At 37.0% G+C, this 16,465-nt stretch overlaps 1 protein-coding gene across 6 annotated transcripts in view; it reads right to left on the bottom strand.

Moving 5' to 3' along the window:
* arhgef28a (Rho guanine nucleotide exchange factor 28a) overlaps window positions 1-16,465 on the bottom strand; it is an 87,219-nt gene that overhangs the window by 42,090 nt on the left and 28,664 nt on the right. For 4 of the 6 annotated variants that reach the window (XM_039649991.2, XM_039649994.2, XM_039649993.2 and 1 more), the window contains exons 5-13: window positions 14,772-14,955; window positions 13,602-13,788; window positions 11,894-11,954; window positions 10,813-10,859; window positions 10,566-10,623; window positions 4,663-4,763; window positions 3,922-4,211; window positions 3,114-3,330; window positions 2,876-2,990 (exon numbers count right to left, since the gene is read on the bottom strand). In XM_039649991.2, coding sequence (XP_039505925.2) covers window positions 2,876-2,990; window positions 3,114-3,330; window positions 3,922-4,211; window positions 4,663-4,763; window positions 10,566-10,623; window positions 10,813-10,859; window positions 11,894-11,954; window positions 13,602-13,788; window positions 14,772-14,955 — 1,260 coding nt within the window. Of the gene's footprint in view, window positions 1-2,875; window positions 2,991-3,113; window positions 3,331-3,921; window positions 4,212-4,662; window positions 4,764-6,700; window positions 7,209-10,565; window positions 10,624-10,812; window positions 10,860-11,893; window positions 11,955-13,601; window positions 13,789-14,771; window positions 14,956-16,465 lie in introns of those variants that run through there. The other 2 variants (XM_039649992.2, XM_089130260.1) reach the window with 2 other exon arrangements.

Below are 16,465 nucleotides of genomic sequence, written 5' to 3'. Positions count from 1 at the left end.
ATCAAGGGTACTGTGGTAGAGAGGGCCGACAGCCACAAATTCCTTGGCTTGCATTTAACATCTAACTTGAGCTGGACTACAAACACTGTTACCACAGTGAAGAAAGCTCAAAAACAGCTTTATTTTATCCGGCTTTTAAAGAAGGCTGGGCTTGGGATGGGCACTCTTACTCATGCCTATAGAGGACTCATAGGCTGCATTTACACTGCAGGTCTTGATGCCCAAATCCGATTTTTATGACTATATCCGATTTTTTTTTTTTGACGACCCGCTTACATAATCTTTTAAAGCTGAAACTACCAAATGTAGACGTTCTGACCTGGAAAAGGGAGTAAAACAGCACAGAATGTAATGGATGCAGATGCGAATAAAATTATCCAGAGTTCTTCTTTCCACAATATTTTGAAAAGTCAGCAAAACATTGGTCTCGTACGGAGGAGAGCCCTTGGCACTGTAGCCATGGGCGCTTACAAACGTGCCTCCCCATATCTCGTGAAATGTCTTCAAATACAGATTTATTTCTATAACATTAACAACCCTGCATTTTTGCCTGCACTCTTCGCCCCAAACACTCAAAAGACATGAAACCTCCACATTGCTCCACTGTGTGTATCCTTTGTCTCTAATCGCACCTATAATCGCGCACTTTTTTAATGAAGTACGTCTTGCATTTACTGGGGAATATCCGATTTGTCTGCTTACATGGCACACGCAAATGCACTTATCCGATTCATATCCGATTTATTACCACATATGATCTGAGAAAATCGGAATCCATGCGTTTTTTTCCTGCTTACACGTTCACCGGTTATATCCGATCTGTGCCACATGAGGGGAAAAAAAACGATTTGGGTCACTTGAACCATGCAGTGTAAATGAGGCCATAGAGAGTGTCTTGACATATGGCATCATCGTGTGGTTTGGAAATGCAACACAGGCAGAGAAGAAGTCTCTTCAAAGAGTTATAAAGACTGCAGAGAGAATCATTGGGACTAAGCTCCCATCCATGAACGCACTGTACACTAAGAGGAAAGCTCAATCCATACTGACATTCACCATCCAGCTCACTCACTATTGAGCCCAGATACAAATCCTACAGCCTGAGCCACACAAGAGCGGACAGTATCATCACACACAAAACACGCTTTTACAACGTACATCCAGCAGCAGTGAGACTAATGGCGAATTCATATAAATATGGTGATACCCTATATATTTTTTTGACTCTAAGTGTGATGCTGTACAATTCCTTTGTATGAGTGCAATTTTCTTTGTGCTATACAAATGGCAAATAAAACTTTGAACTTAAAATTTTGAACTTTTTACTGTTCTACTGAAGAAAAGAGTCACCTACATCTTGGACGGCCTGAGCTTGAATAAATTACCAGCCAAACATTTTTTTTTTTTGGGTGAACAATACCTTTAAGCTGGCAGCTAAATGTTTCGGAAAGGGTTAAGTGGTTTCTAGCGGGTCTAAGCTGAACATTAGCGGTTCCATGCTCATCTTTGGTTGGACGACCCACCACAATGTTCCAAAAACCAACCTGACTATCTTAAGCTGGTAGCAGATGGATTTCTGTTTAAAGATGGTTTAGCAGCTTACAAACCGTTTATACCAGCTACCATGTTCTACAAAAAAGTTACAATCTTAAATCGTTGTTTTTGTTTTGTTTTGTTTTTTCAGCAGGGATGATGGTCAAAAAAGCTGTCAGACCAGCTAACTCGGTTTTGAGCATATTTGTTAGTAGTGTGTGTCTGTTCACTACAGTTTTGTTAGTTACTACCAAACATGCTTCTAGCTAGTGTAAATGCTATTACAGTACATTCAGCTATTATTTTGGTTTCCATAATTTTTTTTTACAGATTTTAGAACCAGAGAGGCATATTCAGAAAGGAAAAATCTGAAATTTCCTACAATAATCTGCTAAATTGGCTTAGATTAATGTAATACAAACAGGCTCGATGATGCCATCAAATGACATTCAGGGGAATTAACTTGTACAGAAGCTGGTAATTACTTGGAGAATCTCTGACTCAGTGGACGTTAATGAATGCAGATCATCTGAGGCCATTAGAAACAAGCTGTATATTGTTACTCCATTTTAAAGAGATAAAATTATTGATCCAAGGAGATCAAAACTAAATACTGTATATAAAAAAAACATTAAGAAAGTAGGCCTGTTTCACACTGCATATGTAAGCAGATCACAATCGAAGCAGAAGCGTGACTGACTGTGGATTGCTGGATTGAGTATTGCTTTTAACTAAATTTGTAAATGTTATCAGGAGTGTGTGCAATTCCGAAAAATTACCAACTTGATCATCATGAAGTATAATTTACTTTGAAGACATTTACATCCAATTGGTACTTAATCTAAAAATAACAGAATACAAACCCTGAAGTGTAGCTATAAACCACTTAAACCAGCTGGATTTGGATTTGTGAATGCTGTGGTGCTGAGATAAATACGCACCGCTTACACTTGCAGGATCAAACAAGTTCTATATATCTTGCTATAAAAAATAAAAACCAAGAAAATAATATTTTAAATGAGTTACAAATCCCATCATCCCTTAAAAGCTCATCATACTTAAAACAGGCTAGACAGGAAATACAAGAGATATAATGACAGTCACTTCCAGCAAAGGGAAGAAACACATTATGCTTTCATGACTTCAAATTCTATATGTGATAGAAATATATCAGTATAACCAAATCTATAAAATCTACCCATGCATCCAGATTTTTTTTTCTTCATATTTGACTTGACTTCCTGTCATCTGTCCCTAAGACAAGCTAACCCTGTAAAAAAAATGCATGTCAAGTGGGAGCTAATATGTGAGAGGTGGAAGGTGAGATGTTAGAGGATCTGACCCTGGTTGAGGTTGGTGGGTGGAGGGTGGGCATCCCTACTGAATCGTGGAGGCAGCAGGCTGATTTTAGGGGAGGTGTAGGAATATGAACGCAGACGGATGCCCTGCTCAATATCCTGAGAAAAGAAATGATATTTTCATTCAGTTTGCACAGAGCTGATCTCAGTGCTCAAAAATGTAATGATCATCATGCATTGTCTGTCCATCTCACTGTATGTAAGTGAAAATAGCTATGGTACCTTTGCAGGAGTGGGGTTACAGGCAGAGGAGGCAGAGTGAGAACGCGTGCAGGTAAGAACAGGGGTGGCACTAAACACAATCTGCTCATCTGCGCTGTTTTTGAGTTCAGGCTGTGGCTGGGGGAGGGGCTTCTTCATTAAAATGTCATCATCATCATCCTCCTCGCTGTCCATTTCCAAGGCCACCAGACTCGGGCTTAGAGAGAGGATTGGACTTCTAAAAATTCTCAACAACCACTTTGAGTAAGACTAGCATCACTTGCACATTATGAACAATTCATACATTTTGAGTTTGGCACAGATACTCTTATTTCTCACGGCAAGCCCAAAGTTTTCAAATAATGGAAACATATTATTATTCTTGGACTTCTGGACTATTATTCTGGTGCATAAAAACTACATTCCTGCTTTATTGGGCAATTGCAAACAGGGCAAGGTAACTTCTCAGTTTGCCATAGAGCTGGGCGACATCACAATAAAATATATATATATTTTTTTTAAATCATTAGATATCAATAATTTTCTTCTTTTATTTTAATGAAATTAAATTCAAATTTGAATAAAAAAAAATGTATTCAGCAAGTATGCATAAAATTCATCAAAAGTGACAGCAAAAACATTTGTAATGTTACAAAAGACTGTTTTTTTTTTACTGTATTATTGATCAAATAAATGCAGTCTTGGTAAACATTGAAGTCTTCTTTCAAAAACATTAAAAAAAAAAAAATCTTACAGACAACAGAATTTTACAGTATAGTGTATAGAGTAGGTAAAGTGTCAAATTTTTGAACTCCTCCAGTATGCTTACCTTAGGTCACATGACTCTGTTGGTGAGCTTGAACTGTTATAGGTCAGTTCAGCAGGTCGTGTGGCACGCATGAATCTATCCAGCATTAGTCCCGCTGGAGAGGTGGGAGAGAAAGAACGAGAGCCAAGATGCCTTCCCTTCTGCCCGTCATCATCTTTAATAGCTGGAGGCATATCTATTGTCCCTGGTGATAAGACCCCTGAATCTGACATTCGCCACACACCACTATCTGTCCCAGAACTGTCCTCTGTGACACCTGTAACATTGTACTTCATATTGAGGTCATTGTCCTACATTAGAAGAGAAAACAAATATATTTTAATGAAACAGGACAATGGCAAATTACTAATTTAAAAGAGTAGTAAAAAATGAATTCTGTCATAATTTACAGTACGACTTACTTTCTTTTTTCCCATACAGTGAAAGTCAAAAAGATTCCAAACCATCAAATGACTTTCATTGTATTTTTTTTAGAAACATATATCATCCAAATAAAATCATCCATGTAAGCAAATGATGACAGAATTTTCATTTTTGGGTGAACTATCCCTTTAATACTTTTGTGGAAGTAAAAGAGTTGCGTCTATACAGTAGTTCTGGCTACACTATGCAAGACTTTAACCAAGACTTTCACAGAGATTAATCAAAAGATGAAAGGAGGAAATGGGATTTGGAGTGTCTGTAGATCTGGCATACTGAACGATCTGATCTGTAGGAGCAGCGATATGTGTGACGTCTGACCTTAGTGGAGCCTCTGAGCATGGCCGTGAGCCTGACGGAAGCAGCGCCTGAGGAGTGAAGGGGAAACGGAGGGCAGGAACCAGGAGAAGAACACAGCTTCTCTGTCAAAAAAATAAATAAAATAAAAAATACCACAGTCAAACTGAAGCATGTGTGTCAATACAACTGGATGGAAATGCAGTGTCAATGATATTAAAAAGTTAGCTAATAAAAACAATAACAGCTGTCACTTCACATGCTTCTGCTTATGTTCTGTTCTCTGGAAAATTGTGTGCACATGTGTTTTGACAATATTAAAATGCCAAGACGGCAAAAGAAACAGCATGGTTTCTTTAAAGCAGTTAAAATTTATGTTTCATTTTTTAAGGAGGTATTTACTTTCCTTTCACTCAGTTAACTCTATATTTCCCTGTGCACTTTAATTTCTTTAAATTTCTCATTACAGTCCTACACTACGATTCAGAAGTTTGGGGTTTGATTTTTTTTTTTTTTTTAGAAATTAGTACTTTTATTCAGCAAGGATGCATCGAATTGATTAAAAGTGACAGTAAAGACATTTAAATATTGCAAAAGTTTTCTATTTCACAGACATGCTGTTCTTTTGTACTTTTTATTCAAATCAAATAATCCTGAAATAATAATAATGACAATATTATGTAGCTCAATTATTGTCAACACTAACAATAATAAATGTTTCTTGAGCAGCAAATCAGGTCATCATCATCATCCTCAAATCATATATTAAAATAGACCATTGTAAAATGTTTATAGTATTTAAAAAATATATAGTTTTTAATGTATTTTTGGTCAAATAAATGCAGCCTTGGTTAGCATTCGAGATTTCTTTCCAGAAACACAAAAAAATCGTATTGACCAGAAAGTTTTGATAGTTATCAAACAGCCTGATCTATATTTACATTTAATTATTTAACTGGCACTTTTATTCAAACGCATAAAAAAATAGCAATTGCTTAAGCAAATCTGCTATTTGCTTAAATAAATAATAACTTTCCATTAAAACATCCTAAATGTGAATAATAAATATTTTTCTGGGCACACACACAGAATCTGTGGTCCCAATGCAGACAAAGTGGTGCAGTGTGTGAAGAAAATAGAAGAAACAGACATTTAGTCTTTTTTCACGCACATTAGAAATGATCTTTACAGGTGTGTGCCAAAACAACAAACTTACACAAGTAAATCCATTTAAATGACAAAATCTTCCACCGACATTGTCAAACAAGCACACCAAGATTACATTTCAGGGGAAAGATGTGTATATGTTGGCATGTAATCAACTGTGTGTACAATATGTTTAAGCAAAAGTGAGATTCCAATAACTTGGAGGGGCACCCTGTCATGAAGGATGCATGTGAAGGCATTCCAACAACAACGGAAAAACCAGATAACTGACGTCAACTCAATTTCATTCCTCTCGATGCACTCACAGACACACAGACACACACACACACACACTACTCATCTAGCTTACTTGGTGAATCACACAACTGCAGAGAACACAGTAACAGTTCTCATGTGTGCTGAATCCCCATCAACTCAAAAACAGATGTACTGCTACTGCATTTATAAAATACTGAATGAAGCAGTGTTGCTTTCAAATGATAAATCCCGATGACTCACTTAATTTTGTCATAATGACTGGCAGTGAAGTTTTTCCTTTAACCTTTTCAGATAATACCTTTGACTACACAGGATGACCATAAATATTATAATGGGGGGAAAGGAAAGACCAACACCAGTGGAATGACCACTGTAATGCCCCATCAAAAACATCTCATCGCTCAAAGCTGTACCAGCTATTTGAGCTGACTCATGGCTGATTTAAGCTTGTACTGCACCATAGACCAAAAACAATTGAATCACTTAGACAAAAACACACAAACTCAGTCATGAGAGACAAACAAAGACTTTTAGGTTGTGTATGTTTGCTCTCTTCATGCATTGTATATGTGTGTCTTTGTTGCACACATTCGTACAGACCGGGTATCTCTCTATCTCCCCCTTACTCTCTAGTTACCTGCTTTTGATGTCCGTCTCCGGATTCTCATCTTTGGGAAGGATGGCCATGAGTAGTTAAATGGAGAGTCTGAGTCAGAGTCCATGTTTTTAATTTTCCTCAACTGCCCCGTTTTGCGAAACACATAACAGTAAAATCACCAAAGAAGTTACCCAGGAGTTTGAGAAGAGAACACCTTTCCAAAAAATGCAGATTCCACAGATAAGCCTTGAGGAGATGAGTCTGTGTGTGTTTGTGTGTGTGTGTCGGAGAAGGTGGGCTTTGTCTCGACACTCTATACTCCCACTAGTTTTGTTACAGGCAGAGTCAGGAATCAAACTGGACCTGGGGGAGCACGACAGAGGGATTTTCAAACCAAGGTGTCCGTAGGAATCTGGAAGGTCAGCCAAGGTTTAGGAATCATTAACCATACACGCTAATAAAATCCCATGAGGTCCCGGTCCTCCCCTCAGTATTTTAAACACATAAAATAGCAAATTGCAATTACACTGTGAAACAAAAATCAGCGTAATTATTTTTCATAAATTCATGATACAAAACAACCTTTTTTAATGCAACTTAAGAGGCAGGAATGAGTCATATATCGCCTCAAAAACACTACAAGGATGGGCCAAACTGAGTTGCAACACACATTCATTAACTTCAATAGCAATCCCATAGTGGCCCACAATCTAATCCAGACCATGTTCTTAAATGTATAAATAGCTGTACAAATAAATTGACTTAATCAATTCTGGGAGCTTGTCAAACTTTTACATCTGAAAATTTTGCCTGGAAATCTGTTAGCTCTCTTTATCTCTGTTCCTGGAAAAATCAACACTCCTAATGCTGAGATGATTGCTTCCAAAAACTCAAGTTATTAAAACAAAATCAGACTTATAATTATAAATAATAAAAATAATAATTTATATAATAAAATATTGAAATTAAACTGATCCACACTGAAAAAACTAAACCCACACAGACCAAATCAACCTCAAATCCCACAAACTCAATCCTTCAAATCCCAAGTTTACAAACATATCGCATCTAATTTTGCAGCACAAACTCGACGCAACAGACTCAATTCAACTCACAAAATCAACCCCACTAAAATACTCAACACCACACATGAAAGCCAATATACCACGTAGTTAAAATACCACGTCACCACCAGCGAGGAACTTTGAAAATGCAGTATTACAGCCAGCTGTGTGTGAGCCTGAGTCGAGACTCGAGATGTATTTCTCTCTGCATGTGGTGGACATTCAGTCTCTGCTAGAGAACCACTCAGTGTCTGTATGTGTCCGTCCTTCAGCGGGAACATGTGTTCCAGTAATCCAAATAGCAGACTTATTCAACCCACCAAATGTCTTAAAATCCAACAAGGACTTTCATGTCATAAGTTTAGATTTCTACATGATACAATGAGTGCACTGCAACTAAGTAATTATGTATGTGTGCAGTTCTTTAAAAAATCCTCCTTAAGAAGATAGATATCCAGATAGGTAAAGGTGAGTAAATAAAAATGTCAGACTTAATTCCCTTTTTCTTATATCCTTTCGTCCGTGTTCTTATTCCTTCATTTCTATGACAGCAGCATTGTCCATTCAGTTTAAATAGTGCCCTCCAAAACAGTTTGCTTCCAGTCGGCCTTCTATTTTCTGTGGAGAATGACCGTTTTAGTCTCTCGTGAAATCTGGGCTCCAACCCCAACTCTCTCCTCCCTCTGCCTCCGGAGTTTTTAGTGGCTAACCGTCTGCGTGAGAGACTGAGTTTGTGTTTAAAACAAGAAATGGAGGAATAATAGTTCAGTAAAAAGATTATGAAAATAGTTTGCATAATGTGCATGTGACTTCATTTTATGATTGAATAAATTAATAAATATTCCTAGATCCATTATCATGAGTAAGACCCTATACTACTTTTCAGAAGTTTGAGGCTTTTTCTAGGCTTAACCAAACAAAATCCAAATCTGTCCAAAGACTCATATAACCTACAAAAGTAACCCCCGAGGTACACATAGGCCTGTTTGGGTATCATTTTGCTACATGAGGGTAACCGGGAGAAATCCGTGAGAGCATCTCTATTAGAATGAAGAACGCATTCTGTGGCATAGGCTGAATTTTAAAGCATCGTTTTAAAATGTCAGCTTTTTGTGCAAGTTTAAAAATCGAAGCTTGTTAACATTCCTTCCTCCACTTTACAGTAGAAACTGTGAATGTGCATGTGTTTGTGTGTGTGTGTGTGTGTGTGTGTGTGAGAGGGTGGTTTGGATGAAGGGGCCAATGCTGTTTTAAAAGAAAAGAGCCCCATCCTCTGTCCTCCTTGCTGAGCAATAAATCTCCCTTTGTTCCTCTAAAAGACAAAAAAATAGATAGCAATTTTATACCAAGGACAGCAGTTCCATAAGAGCAAAAGCAGCGCCTGAAATCCAAAGGACACTTTTTTTCCCATGAGCAACAACGACAAACTAATCATGAACACTGAACAGAAGGCCTGCACTATTTCATTTAGATAGAAAATGAGTATGTTCAGTTGCCAGTGCCTGCTTCTTTGTAATTGTACTTGTAATACACTGAGAGTATGATTAAAAACACAAGACGTCTGTTTTGAATGAACATGATATTGCTCTAACTAACCTCAAAGAATCCTCTTAAATTAAACACTTTCTAGTTCTTTAGCCAAGCCGATGGTGCCAAATAAACTTTAGCCAAACAAAACGCTGATGTGAATTAGGTTAAAATCAATCCAATAAGAAAATTAATGACTTCTACGTATTCAATAATCCTCCTCATGCATGCATGTACACAAAATAAAGCAAAGACAGTCGACAACATCACAGTTCCTTGTTAATATTGACACATGCATCCACCTTTCCCCATATAAGAACACTTAAATTTCTTAAATGCTCTCTTCAAAACCTAGTAAGCTCCTTACAGAAACAAGATACAGCAGAAGGCCTGTATGCTGCCTGCTATACTGTAAACTCCTGTCGGCCAACATCTAAGGCAGCATTCTAATGCACCATAACTCATTGCAACAAGCACAGTGAGAAATTAAACCCAAGATGGAACTATGAGATAGTCAAATTATAAATAATGACATTGAAATAAGTTATTGTACCCAATATTTGTGTTTGCTATATATTTTTTTATGTTTATTAGAGTATCACACTGTTAGCTTAGCAACACGCTAACACCAATTGTAACCATCCTTCGGTGTGAAACACTATAGACCATTTCACAAGATGTAAACAAGACTGGTCCAGAAGCACTTCCTGTTTCAGTTTGTAGCTGTTTTCTTTATTTCACATGTAAAGAAAACATCTTAAAGATGTTTGTTTAACTTTTTGATTCAGTTTTAAATGTTCTGTTGGTTGTATTTTATCCCAGCTTTTATGTAGTGTTAAAAAACTGAAACAGGAAGTGCTTCTGGACCAGTGTTGTTTACATCTTGTGAAATGGTCTATTTGAGTTGCAGGTACTGTGGAGTGTTCTTAGATTCCATGCCCATAAATGGTTATAAAATACTAAATAATTCTTTTTTTACTGCAACAAAACACTGACTTTACAAGTTTGAAGTGGTAAGTTTGGGGTTGGTGTTTTAAAAAAAAGTCTATTATGCTCACCAACGCTGCATATGTAATCAAAAATGCATTAAAACATAGACAACTATTATTAGTTATATCTTTTTTTCAGAAATCAATCTAATATGCTGATTTGCTGCTCAAGAAACATTTCTTGTGATCAATGTTGAAAAATATAGGCTACTGATTAATATTTGTGTGGAAACCATGATGCATTCTTTGATGAATAGAAAGGCCAAATTAGAAAGGCATTTATTTGTAATGAAACACATGAAATGAATGGATGCATATGTGTACCCGAGTTTAGATCTTCATCCTCTTCATCTATACAGAGAACAAGCTGTTCTTCAAAGACCTGAAAAACACAATAACAAAAACAAACACACACACCAGAATTCAACTGTTTTGAAGTACAAAAAACAGAGACAAAATAAGAACACGGGTATTAGCAAACAGAAAACCCCCACAAGAGCACATGTGGCAGGTCTAAAGACTAAGTGATCCATTATTGTGTTTCTGATTCCAGGAATTGAACTCCACTCACACTATCCACCAGGTTTTGGTCCTCAATTCTCAGCTGACTGTTCAGATCTGAGGAGCAGAAAAAACAAAAACAACATAAAAATTGATTTTCATCATGGTGACACCCATCACCATGTTGAGCAGTGACAGGACATGTCTTCACATTAAGGTCAAAGGGTCACAGAGACTAAATCTGATGAGGCTCCTGCTGTCAACACAAGCTGGCAATCTCTTCATAGCACTGCCATTTACATCATGCCATTTCTTCTTCATTATTAGTCCAACTGTAGGCAGATTATTTCTCTCGTTTGTCCGGTCTTACCCCTCCCAAACATATAGTGTCTCTGTCTCTCAGCCCACCCAGAAGGAATCTGTCTCCTCATACTGGACATGTTTGGGAAACCAGCCGGAGGTCCCTCACAAAGACTGCTCTGTGTGTGTGTGTGTGTGTGTGTGTATTAGTGTATGTGTGCTCTTCATCCCACATTCTACCACAATGTCCTCCTGACTGAGCCAAATTCACCCAATGTACTCCAACAACCCTGCCAGACCTAACTCACAGTGACAAACAGTAAGACAGAGAGAGAGAGAGAGAGAGAGAGAGAGAGAGAGAGAGAGAGAGAGAGAGAGAGAGAGAGAGAGAGAGACAGACGGCTGTGGAGAGAACTGGGGTCAAGAAGAGGGAAAGGAACAAGAGACAAACAGAAAAAGAAAAAGTGGAATAACAGAAGGAGGATTGAGGATGAGTGAAAGCCAGAAGAGAGAAAAATTTATCACATCAGCAGGATGAAACGTGATAAGATCTTGGCGAGAGCAAAATATAGAAACTAGTCATAAAATAAACCCAAGACAGGATGAGTAAAATAAAGTTAAAAATAATAATATGAACATTATTGCCAACTGTAATCCTGTGGAGTTTGAATTCTCACCACACAGCTTATATCTCATTTCCAGAAACCCACAAATATCATTTGAAATCTTAAACTGTAACATTTTAGCTTAATAGTTGGATTGAGTTTATTATTGCTAACAAGAGCAAAAATGTTGACCGACAGAGAGTTTGTGAATTTGGGTAAAAAGCATTGAAATGAGCTCTGGCTTACCTGCATCACATACATCAGAGGTGTGCACACTCCCCTCAGATGAGTCGCTCAGTCGCACCACCTGGAACATGTGTGTCAGGGTTGATACAGAATCATATTTGGAATGAAGGTTTGGATCAAGAAGAAAATGTAGATTTCTGATTAAAAAGCACTGTTAATAATTCACATAATGGAAAAGAATTAGCTGTAACACTTCAAGCCTGGCCATACATTCACATTTTGTTATGGGTTGATACACGTATGAAATTACGATCTGAACTTGTTTTAGATGGAAATCCAAAAAAAGCAAAAAAGCAATTTAAACATCTTGTTCTGACTGGTTGTACATTATCATTCAAAAGTTTGGGGTCAGAAAGATTTTAAGATTTTTTTTAAAGAAACGAATACTTTTATTAAGAACCGCATTAAATGATCAAAAGTGACAGTAGAGACATTTATAATGTTACAATAGCATAGTGTTTCTAATTTAAATCAATTAAAACGTATCACAGTTTCCACAAAAAATATTAAGCAGCAGAACTATTTTCAACACTGATAATAAGAAGGAATGTTTCTTGAGCATTAAATCAGTATATCACAATGATTTCTGAAGGATCATGTGACACTGAAGACTGGAGTAATGATGCTGAAAATTCTGCTTTGCCATAACAGGAATAATTTAAAATTTTAAATATATTATAAAACAAAACGGTTATTTTATTACTCTATTTTTAACTAAATAAAAGCAGCTTTTTTCTAAAACAAAAAACAACAACTTCAAACTGTACTGTACATTTACTTTTTAAACAATGTACAATTACACAGTTTAGAGAAACATCACAGGCACATGATTTACAGCACTTGTAATCTCTCTGGTTATCTCGCTGTGCCTGCCTGCAGTTGTTTTATGAGAAATACCAGTCTGCTGCTCAAATCACCTGTAAATGATACTGTAAACTGTAATAAAAGTTTCCAAAGTTATGACTTGAGTCCTTTATAAGCTCATAAAACTCTTTCACACATCATTCTCCTGTAACCTGCCGTTAGCAGTTTATTTCTAGACGGCCGATGAAAAATGGAGGGTAGAGAGACGGGCGACAGCTGAAAATAAGGGCCTATTTGCCCTTGACGGCTAATTCGAAATTCTTTGGAATAACAGGCAATAGAGAAAGATGATGTTGGGCTTCAGATGGTGTAGTTACAGCATTTACCAGCAGGGGCTAATAAGTCTGTGCTAGTCATGAATGACTGGCAAATTGGGGGAGTGTTTGTGAAACTTGTTCAAAAACAGCTATCATTTTTGCACTTTTTTTAATGCCTCAATAAAAACAGTTTAATTTTAACTGGTAACAAACTCTTCAAAGGCAAAATCAGAAAATACTCAGAAATGCTTATTGTTAAACTTGGTGAAAACCATTTTTCTGTCTCTTTACACTCTTATTGGGAAGTTATCAAAAATGTCCAAGGATTTTAGAGATCACAATTAACAGTGAAAATCAAACTGAAACCAGACTGTTCAGGTTTATCCAAGCAGTTTTTATAACCTGAAAATAATCCCCAAATATTAGTTAAAATAGTCATCTGATCCTGTATGTTGCTTGTGTGTTTATCCTTTACAAACAATAACCATGAGCTTTCCACATTCTTTAGATAGCTCCACAAGAAAAGACAGGAAGCAAAATAAGAGATTTTCCTTGAAATCTGTGTACATATGGAAATGCAGACTCACCCGTGCGAGTGTATCCGGCTCTCTGCTCTTCTCTCTGAACAGCTGGATGCTGCTTAGTGCATCTATCTGTGTGCCGTGTTTGACAGTCAGGCTTAGAGATTTGGTGACGGGACAGATACGGAGCTGGTGAGAGCCGTCAGTCCATATCTGACACATCCACACTGGCCTCCATGCACTGCTCGAGGGACTGATCACAACACAGTCACAGGACACATGAAACTCAGCCCACACTGTACACTGGATCAATGACTGAGGTGACACATCAGTGATTAATGGATCTTTTTAAGATGCAATCTAATTATAGTATATTGTGTCAAGCTCAGTGGTGGAGGAAGTACTGAATCTCAGTACTTAAGTAAAAGTACAAATACCCAGATAAATATTTACTTTAGTAAAAGTAGAAGTAACACAATGACAACCATACTTAAGTAAAAAGTACTTTATTTTAAATGTACTTTAAGTATTAAAAGTAAAAGTACTTGCATAACAATTTATTATCTTAATGTCTATTTTCTAATGATTAATAAAACATTTAATTCTAACTCATTCAACCTAATAGCCTACTCCTATAATGATGTTCAATAATGATGGAAAAAAATGTCACCATTTCTGAAACAAGCTTGCAATTAGGCAATATCATGCTTATCCTTACTATATGTTAATATGTTTGGCAGTAAACGCGATTCATTTATGGTGTAATTCTGAACCTCTTGGCTTGCCATAATCCTAACCAAACCAAACATATATTACACACGGACACGGTATGTTTCCTATGCACGTAAAAACAAATTTTCGCGTATGAGTTGCATGATAAACACACTGCGTGTGAGACGCATTTAGTGTGACCGGGTTGATATACTGTATCTATGGCAACCAAACGTCACTGGTGAGACAAACGTGCAACGAACGGACGGTCAGATTACGTTTTGGCAGGGGAAAAACTGATCAGAAAATGTAACGAAAATGTAACAGAAGTTGTAGAAATGTAGTGGAGTAGAAAGTATAATAATTGCTGCAAAATGTAACGAAGTAAAAGTAAAAAGTATGCACTATTTATTGTACTTAAGTAAAGTAAAGATACGTGAAAAATGTACTTAAGTAAAGTAACGAAGTATTTGTACTTCGTTACATTCCACCACTGGTCGACTCAAGCTGGACGGAGTGACTCACTCTGTTAGAGCGCTGATGAGCACGGGGTCTCCATGCTTCTGAGCCAGTGTGAGGGGACTCTGCCCTTCGTCGTCGGCTATGAAAACCATCCTCTGACCTTCAGACTCCTGGAGGAGGAAGTGACTGAGGTGCGGGAACCCCAAACGTATGGCCACATGTAGAGGTGTTTCCCTGGGAAGGAGATCTGAAAGAGACAGAGAACGATTAGTGATCAGACTTGGAAATCATGTTGGAGTTCAAGCATTAAAATAGTTGTAGTATGTGTGTGCATGATACTGCGATTTGTAAAGAGCGCATTTCATGCTTTTCAGTGATGCTGACCAAATTCTCTTTCATTCTACAATCAGATTTAGCCCATTGTATAGTATCATTTCTTTTTCAATACACTAGTTTGACCGCATCCCAAAACCCTGTACAGTTGAGACCCCCCAATAAATAGAGTTTTTAATTGAAGAATACACCGTATATTATCACAGACAAATTTCAATTATTTGTATGCATGAGAATTTTTTTTAGTTACTACATGTTAAACCTAGATCTAAAATAAAGCCTTTTGCAATTCTATAATAAAAAATAAAAATAAAAACATTACTTTACCTATGAATTCCTGGCATCTCTAGATACTCCTAGATAGAGGTTTTGTCAAACGTAGCCTAATTTTGGGGACCAATTATTATAAATTAGCAACCCAATTGGCAGATTAGATTTAAAGTCCTGAAATACTGTATTTGAATTAGCACTCAGATCCACAATTAATTGTGTGATTTCATAAATCATGTTCTCTATTGCAGATAGATATGTTCTTCAATAAAAAAATAATTTGAGGAAAAATAAAATGTATATACTTTTCAGTTTCAAGTTCTTATTATTTTTAGCATTTTAATTTAGATTAAAGTTAGAATATGTTAATAAATTATTAATTGAAATAATTTAAATGTCATCCTGAGGCCCCCTAGTGGACTCCGAACCCCTGGTTGATAACCACTGGTCTAAGAAATAATAGACCACAATACCCTGGCCTGGCGGACATCGCTTGAAGTTCAAACAGACAGCTAATCTCTGTGTGGCCACATCTGGTCATAAACACCTGGTATGTTAAGCACTTTGCACATGGTTTCTGCAATATATAAAGGAAGACATGGCCCAAGGGCTAAACACGATATATGGAGGAGTCTAATCAGCCTGTTGGATGATTTGAAGAGTAAAATACACAAATTCACTTATTTAATCCAAGCTGGCCCTCATACTAGCATGTGTGCGTGTGATAAATATATAAATGTAAGATGTGAAAATCTGAGTCAAAACCTGCTCATCAGGTTATCACAACAAACACAAATTCAGAATGATTTCCACCATGGACTCACAATAAGCAATCTTCATTTGAATGAAAATTCAGGAGGTTCACGATACAAAGAATCAAGTGCATAATGCCTTTTATAGGTGTGGGAATATTTTCTTTGTTCTTGTTCAGTGGAGCTGAGGGCAAGTTACTGGGTGTAGACATACAAACTAAAGAGGGGACTCTAAACCGGACTGGTGTGTTTGTAAAACACAACACACACACACACACACACAGTAACTGATTGAACAGATGTCTATAATTGCTTTGCTCATATTGACGCGAGTAGTTGAACCACTGTTCAAAGAGAAGTGTGATGAAAACATTTCCCTCGCAAAAATCACACTGTTTACAA

This window comes from Pimephales promelas, chromosome 4 (genome assembly GCF_988280905.1).
Source record: "Pimephales promelas chromosome 4, fPimPro1.hap1.1, whole genome shotgun sequence".
NCBI classification, from domain to species: domain Eukaryota; kingdom Metazoa; phylum Chordata; class Actinopteri; order Cypriniformes; family Leuciscidae; genus Pimephales; species Pimephales promelas.
This window is presented reverse-complemented; position numbering and strand designations above follow the sequence as displayed.